At 41.1% G+C, this 8,531-nt stretch overlaps 1 protein-coding gene across 1 annotated transcript; it reads right to left on the minus strand.

Moving 5' to 3' along the window:
• Positions 1–2,538: 2,538 nt before the first annotated feature.
• Positions 2,539–3,330, minus strand: LOC119648425. The gene is made up of 3 exons (XM_038050178.1): positions 3,300–3,330; positions 3,059–3,229; positions 2,539–2,723 (listed from the first exon to the last, which is right to left on the minus strand). Exons 1-3 carry the CDS (start codon positions 3,328–3,330, stop codon positions 2,539–2,541), a joined length of 387 nt encoding a protein of 128 aa, XP_037906106.1.
• Between the last annotated feature and the right edge of the window lie 5,201 nt (positions 3,331–8,531).

Here is an 8,531-nt window from a genome sequence, read left to right on the forward strand (position 1 = left end):
TCGGGTTTGAGCGCCGCAGAAAACGTGTCTCTCTCAAAAGTTTTCTCCATCCAGTCGAGCAAACCATTCTGTCATAGCCCTTTTTCGAGTTTGTTTCGATTTTTATGCAGATTGACTGGTGGTCGCTGTGAGTATAGTGCCCACTGACATGTCACGCGGCTCTAACTGCTAAAGCGCCACTAATGTATGTCAGGTCTACTATAGACCCCAGAGCCCTTTCCCTGAAAGTGTACGAGGCCCCAACATTCGCGATTACCACATATCGCTCCGCGAATGCTTTAAGGAGAACATGCCACCTCACTTTCGTTGTTTGGCTGCCCCATTCAAGAGCCCATGCATTAAAATCGCATGCTATTATTATCGGCCAACGTCCTCTTGCATCCAAAACCAGAGCGCTCAGCATCTGCTCATACTCGGGAAGTATAGCCCTGAATGGAGCATAGTAGCTATTGATGAGGGCTCCTTTCACCTTCGGTCTGATGAAGCCTTCCTCCGGGTGTTCCTGGAGGGCTTGTTCTCTGCAAGCCTAAATGCCACCATCGTGGTTTCAATATGGCTCACTAAAACCAGGAATATGTCCTGTGCCCCCTGGCCATGGTTCAGGTTTATTTGTGTCAACCTCATCTCATCAATTTATGTTAACGACTCTTCTGTATTCTGTGCCGATCGTCTACAATCTCCTTCCCTTTGCTCAGTAAGCAGATATGGCCCCCACTCTGCATCTCCTGCATTGCCCTAGCCTATCATTTGGACTGGTGCATGCTTTCGCAATGTGACCAAATATAAGGCATCTAAAGCATCGTTTTATTGTCACCTACTCTCTATGCCTATACATAACGCAGCCTATTCTTACTTTCCCTGCCGCTAACAGTTTCAGTGCTGCCTCTACTGGTAGGCTGATGATGGTAGTTTGTGTTCCCCAGCAGTGCGATTTATGTTAAGGACTCTTCTGTATTCTGAGCGCCTGCTACTGCCTGCAGCGTGCCTATGGTCCACACCTTCCTTCCCTTTGCTCAGTAGCAAATATGGCCCTCACTCTGCATCTCCTGCATTGCTTTAGCCTGTCATTTGGACTGGGACAGAGGCAGTCTCATTAAACGTTGCCTCACCTCTCCAGTGCGAAACCCCAGCAAACATTTTTTTATAGTATTAGAAAAGAAATGCTCGTGCACTACGAGGAAGGAATGAGTTCCTCTTCGAAATTAACGCGGCCCGCCATTGTGTAGAATTATCTAGGCTCAGACCAGCTAAGAAGGTTACAAATCGATAATTTCGGTCGATATAGTTGAGATCCTTGCCAGGTTTACGAATTTATATATAAGGAGCCAACAACACCCGTAGCTGCTTTCAATCACGTTGCTGCGAAGGGCAGGGGGTGAAGCAACGTCTGATGAGATTACCTTTGCCCTGGAATTGAAACTATCAGCCAGGGAAAACTTTTTGTCAACCAAACTTCCTAAAGTCAATCCTTCTGGGGTACAGAAATTTACCTTCAATGAGAAGCAATCGTAATCGAAAAAAACCTTCACGTTCTCTGCTCCAGTCTGACCATATTTAGGTCGCAGGAACTCAGACCCGTACACAGAAAGGCGTGCAGGTCTTTTTTGGTGATATATGCTCTAGGTCCGCTTTGATCAGTGTCCCTTGTGTAGAGGAATAAATTGCAATATATACTTTGGAGCGCTTTAGTGATTCGAACTATCCGAATCCAAGGCTACTGTACCATTACAACGTCGATGTCTTCCTATCTGAAGATTTGTTTGCGTAGGGGGGTCGTTACTCTCCGTCTGGCTCTGATTGTTTGCGATGTCGACCGGATCCAGGTTGTCCTGTTTTCCGTAGCTTTCAAGATATTCTTGATGCCCCAATCGCATATTTACCTTGGCGATTAACCTCCAAATTTTCATGTTAACAATTGTATTCCGTAGCCATACATAACGACGAAATCTATGAGCGAAACCATGACCGTCCGGTTTTGAATAAAATCCGGCTCAATAGCTTACGGTGGGCTGCTCACTTAATCCGTATGGTTGAAGATATCCAGCCCGGAAATTCTTGAAGGGCAATATCAATGGTAGAAAAAGAAGACTAGGCAAACTCTGCCTAAGATGGAGCGATGGCGTAGGTCAGGACGCCAGACAGCTTTTAGGGATTTTGAATTGGTAGACCTCGGTGCAAAACCGGGATGTCTCGGGTTCCTTATTAAGGCAGGCCTAGTCCGGATACCGGTTGTTTCGCCGTTGATGATGATGATGATTCGCGAATGTGGTGATTAGCGTCGAAGAAGTATATTATCCGGCTGAAGTTTCAATGGATGAAGCATTCATTGAATTCGACAGAAAGTTAGATTTCTGCGAAGTACCGAAACAAAATTAAGCAATAAATTAAGAACTTCATCAAGGTGCTTACAAGAACCATGTAATCCTGATAAAACTTCTAAACACATATCGCAATACTACATCCAACGTTAAAGATCATTTCAAAATAAAATTGTCTAATTCGGAAGAATGAAGAGAAACCTGTAATCAACACTTCGGTTTACAATTTGGAAATCACCGCTCTGAAAGCATTTATGAGATTTTGCATTTCCCGAACACCAACCCTTGATCTTTCGGGAATATACACTCGCCTTTGATTTCTAAGCTTCCTTTCAAAGAGTTTCAATTTCGCTGAAACCATTTTTTCAATACGGTCGATTACACATGGTACGTTTGACTGCAAATCTGAAAAGAGGAATTGTTATGTAACGTTGGAACTCTTGAAGAAGTTTATGAAATAAAAGTAGCAACTTTTTTGGGGGTCCTAAAATTTGCAAATTTAAATTTTTGGCATTAATTGAAAAGTATTCCTCACTTTTTGATGAAAGCTAAGATACTTTTCATGGTTTGTTTTAAGTGCTAAAACCGTGATTATGTGATTCAGAAGAAAGATCAAAAAGGTGAGGCGTTTAGTCAGTGAAAAGCGGTTATCGCTAATTTGGTAAACGTTACTCTAAGCAGCTTCAGTCCTTAGATTGAAAATGGAATGGATTGAAAAGTTACTTTACTGAAATACTTACTGGAACGTTTTCTACAATTGTACAATTTCAAATGGCAGGAATTAGTGAACTCCCGAACTATCATATCTGACATTTGGACGCAAACTGGTTTATAATTGGCGGCACATTGGAGGTCACAAACTGGCAGGGCCGTAATCTCGTCTTGAGCAGCACAGAGTGTGACATATAAAGCTTGAAATTCGAATTGAGTAATTTTAATTTCTTATAATTTAATGCGAGATCGATGGCATTCTATACGTACCAAATGTTAATATGGCTGTTCTTAATAGCATGGCTGCAGATTTTATCACTGACTCTTATGGAAAGGATAGGATGACAGCGTTTTAGGTGATACCGAGCACATTTTATATGAAAAATTTATAAACCGTGTCAGTTTGATCAACTGGTATTGTAGAAATATGGAAAAAAGTCGCTATTTACTTATCTTTTTTGTTAGTTTGTTATTCTACCAATTTCTCCATATGGTTCAATATGAGCTAATATTCATAATATTCCCAACGAAACAAGGAATACAAGTCGATTTACAGGCATAATGGAAAATAACGCATCTTAAACTTTATTAAACATTCATGGAGAAGCTTGGGGAACTTATAAGAGGTATGTCTTATCAGGTGAAGCTATCCAAACCTTATACAAAATTGAAATGACACGAATTGATGTCATTTGCACGACACCACCAACCAGCACAACCAACACAGCAACCTTGGTGGAGTTGCCAAATCTCCCATCAGGCGCGTCCCTCTGTGCGGTTAAGGGAACGCTCGGTGGATTCACATTAGGGGATGTGCGAAGACCCAGTACCGACGGTTTTTGGGAGTGGGCAAACGGACTCCCGGACGTCGATATCCAGCGACCGCAGTGCCTCAGTAGTGGGAAACTTGGCTACTTTGGCATCTAATGCTACAAGAGATCTTAGTGGAGTGGAAATAAGATCTACACCGGATCCTTTTCGCAAAAGGTGGAAACTTGGAAGGTCACCACTGAGGGCAACATTACCCACCCAGATTTGTTGGACTCGGATGCAATTTGAAGAGTCCCCGGACTGACATAATTATCGATACTGTAAAAGGCAGCAAACTGCTGTAGCGTTTATTTACTGGGGGAATGCATAAATGAACTATGTGCGTTCATTAAGGAGAGGCGAATATCAGACCTTCGATGGGTGCCATTAAGTTGTGGCGCGGCAGGATTCGCGGCATTCGAAATTTATTTCGAATGTCGCGAATACCAGCGGACAGATGACGTCACCGGCGCTCCACTCAGTTCAGACCTCGCTACAAGAGTGAAGAACAGAGTAGGTGATGAGAAACGTCAGATAAAAAAAATAATAATTTTAAGTGAAAAAAAGACAGTTGGCAGTCATTGTGAGAAGAACGAATTTTGTGCAAAAAGAAAATAAATAGATGGTATTCGCGACATTCGAAATAAATTTCGAATGCCGCGAATCCTGCCGCGTCACAAAGTTATCCTATATTAGGGCCGTGGAGGAGAAAAACTTCCAAGCGTCATGTGGCGTCACGCGGAAAACTCATGTGACGCCTTCTCAACATAGGCGAAAGCACGAGCAAACGGAGTAGGGTTGAAATCAGTGAATCTCTTGGTCTCCAACAAGCGGCCAAGGAGAAAAAGGCCTTTTCGCCGAAGAAAGCTGAGTCGGATAAAAGTTTCGGATAGTTCTTCGATCACGGCCCCAACTTAGAAACAAGTCGGGTATAAAGATTTTGTGTTCATCTTATGTGAGAAACTTTCTATCCAATTTTTAAAGTTTTGTGTAAAACAAAACCTAATTAAAATTGGTTTACTGTCAGCCAGTCCGTCTCTCCATCACACGCATTTTTCTCGGAGGCGGCTATGGCGATTGACACCAAATTTGGTTGAAAGGCGGAAACTGAACGCTCACACATGCATGCAAAAGCGGGTGTGCTTTTTTTTCACCAAATGAAAGGTCTTAGTTAGTAGTCCAGTTTTGATATTTCCTGGAAAGATGGAGAGTACGGGGGGCCGAAAGTGATCATTTCTTTAACGGACCCATTCTTAGGAACTACCCAATGGAAAAAATCTGAAAAAAATCAACAGGCTGCCCTCTCTGACAATCAGGTGAGAGAAAATACTAAATCCATCCACAACAAAGCCCTCCGTAATATCTATAATGGGAAAATGGATGCCGCAACAACCGTAGCTAACAGACGTTCTGGAGATGAAGCGTCAGCAAATGGTCTCCACAAGCCCTAGCAATGTGACCGAAACCGACGGATTTAAAGTATTGCTTTAGTGCCACCTGCTCCGTAAACCTATACATAACACACACAGGATCTGCGAAGTTACCAGCTTCTTTTGAATAAACGACAATTTGATGCCACAGTTGCCAAGGTTTGCACTAGTGAGACACTGCGATCGTTAGAAATCGACGACCTGGAGCCCGCTTGCCCACTCCCAAAAACCGCCGGTACCGGGTTTCCAAAGCACTGCACTCCATGTTTGGTTTTACTTCTGGGTATCCCTCCCATAGCCAATTTTCACTCACTGGCAGGATTTTTTTTCTACCCGGCCTGCGCATAAGCAGGTCTACGCCCCACGCACCCATAACACATTTGCCGAGCATTCCCATATTCGCACGAAGGGACCCACCTGATCGCAAATTTGGTAGCTCCACACAGGGCCTATATTGTATATATATGGGGATATGAATACATATATCTAATATATAACATGTATAAGAAATAAAGATAATAAAATTGAAGTACATAACAGTGAACATATATATATTTATATGAATCTCCTGTTCACTTTTGTGTTTTTTTTTTCATATTTCATTTTTAATGAGTCTGTGCTAAGGTTTCACTACATCTCAGTTAACGCTGCAAGCTGAAGGCTGTCTTCAGTACGCCTACAGAAGTTAGGGAAACACAAAGACCAAAACAAATATTTAAACTCAAGGCAACGAAATCAAGAGGCTAAAGCTTAATCAACTCAAATGAATAATCTTTTTGAGTATTCGAGCCTTCATATGAGGATGGAGATTGAAGGAAAATGAGCATGTTTATGCTAACGTCAGCTTAACAAACTTTAAGAAATGTGCAAATGTTTAGGAGCATTAAACGAAAATAAGCACTTTCCTAGAAAAGGTTCTTTGAAACGCTCCAAATAATGCTAAAGACCGAAAAATAAAATCTGATTGAATTGAAAAATCAACCACCAATTCAAAGAAGCTTATTTCCTTTACGAAAAAGGAAAGCAATCCCACGGAAAGATTAGCAAATCCCACGGAACCGACATTCAAACTCAAAATGTTTTCCACGTAAGTTCCAATAAACATCTCCGCTCACAACGGGATTGATAATGCGGCAAAATGTTGAATAGAAAACATTTATGGAATCCACTGCACAATAATAATGTTTCCTATGGAAATTTCAAAGAGAGTGGGAAACTCCCAATAACAGTTCTATGGAGTTTTTATTTGAGAACAATGGAAAAGTTCTTCTTCCAACAGGCAGAAGGGATTTATGCTCGGGATGCAATTATGCTCTTATATTTTCAATGAACTGAAGTTTATAATTCATCTTTTATTCATGTTGTGTACAAAACTGCATTGGCAGTAAGCCCGATTTTCTGGAAAACACTCTGTGGCGTTCAACGCCCATTACCGTAAGAAAATAAATTTGCATTCCTCTTAATGAATAATGAAAGCATTATAAGGAGATTCTGAAAACAATGTTGATCCCTTTGAAGGGTCGGTTGTTTAGTATAATTGGATGCTGCAGTTGGTATTACAACTATCATGTCAACTCACAGTAATTGCAGAGGCAAAGGTTTCCGTGAATAATACGTACAGGAATTGATAAAAGAGAATACCATTTTCAATGGAAATTGGCTCAGAAACAAACAATTTTCTTTGAAAGATACAACTTGGACTAGAGGCTCAGTTTGCCCTTTGCCATTTCATTAAATTGCTTCGTTTAATGAGAAGTCATTGCCATTGATTTGTATTGGGGTACAATTTCCATATTTTCTGAGGCTGAAATATTGGCTTTAACGTAAATTAAACAATAAATTATTACAATATTGCGTATGTCAAGTTTTCTCAATTATTTCATTCAGTGCCGATAAGATTGGAGGATGCGCCTGATTAATTTGGGCCCAAGAAGTATCCTCCAAAGACGGCGACTCATTCAACATGAGTCAGATCGTTTTTAAAATCGGTTTACTGTCTGTCTGTCTGTCTGTCTGTTCGTCACACGCATTTTTCTCGGAGACGGTTATAGCGATTGACACCAAATTTGGTAGAAAGGTGGGAACCGTGAACGCTCATGCATATAGTGAGTTACATCCTTTTACGACGAATTTAAGGGGGGGGGGGTCTCCATACTTGCAAAAGGGGGGTGTAAATTTTTTTTCATCAAATATAGTCATGTGGAGTATCAAATTAAAAGTCTCGGTTAGTACTTTTCGAAGCCGGTCTTAGTTTTGACTTTTGTTAAAAAGGTGGGGAGTGCGGGGGGTTGAAAGTGGTCATTTTTTTAACGAACCCATTCTCAGGAACTACCAAACCGAAAAATCTGAAAAAAATCAGGGGGCTGCCACTATATGGTGCCTAGGCTTCGAAATACCCTTCATACCGATACCTGTTCAAATAAAGTTAATAATGGTATGTTACTATAATTTTTAGTAATTGACAGGAAAACTCACCTTAAGTTCACCCTAGAATCACAAAATGCAACAATATAGGCTACAGTATGGAGCATGATCCTGCCGAATTTGGTGAAAATCGCACTATTACTAACAAAGTTACACTAGGTCAAAACTGTCGCTCCTCTGCAAATTCAAGACTATGAATGTCAATATCACTTGAAACTGACTATTTTCACATAATATATGCATATTTTACGTGCTACATGCTAATGGGACAAATACACAGCCAAATCTCTTTATAAAAGAAATACACAAAATCTTTCATACCTGAAGCGTCTAGCTTCCGGTTTCCCGACTTGTTTTTAAATGTTTTGTGGAAAACACAGAAGTCCGGTATTTAACGATTTCTTAACAGACTATCTTCTTACCATTGACTCTTCTTAGCGAAAAGACGCTTAGAAGTGAATAAATGACCAATCAGAAAGTATATGTTAAGAACTGAAAACCGCAAACCTCCGTAATCCTGAATCGATTTACACGCATCTCCCCTAAATGCTCCCACGATCGGAAGTTGATATAGGATGGCAAAACCGCCCTCAACTTGTTGCAGATGTTGAGCATTCGCCATCTAAAATCAGAGCTGTTAAGTATTCTGAAAAGATTCCATCCTTCACAAACGTCAGCGTTCATCGGGAGGGTGACCACTCAGATTGATCAGCGCGTCCCTGCACGCAATCCTGAGAATCGGATATTTCCCCAATAATTTGAAAATGTGTGGAGATTATTCCGAATTCTGGACAAAATACCACTCAAATGAAATCTCACAAATCGGTAAGCCTGCTTC

The sequence above is a fragment of the Hermetia illucens genome, chromosome 2 (genome assembly GCF_905115235.1).
Source record: "Hermetia illucens chromosome 2, iHerIll2.2.curated.20191125, whole genome shotgun sequence".
NCBI classification, from domain to species: Eukaryota; Metazoa; Arthropoda; class Insecta; order Diptera; family Stratiomyidae; genus Hermetia; species Hermetia illucens.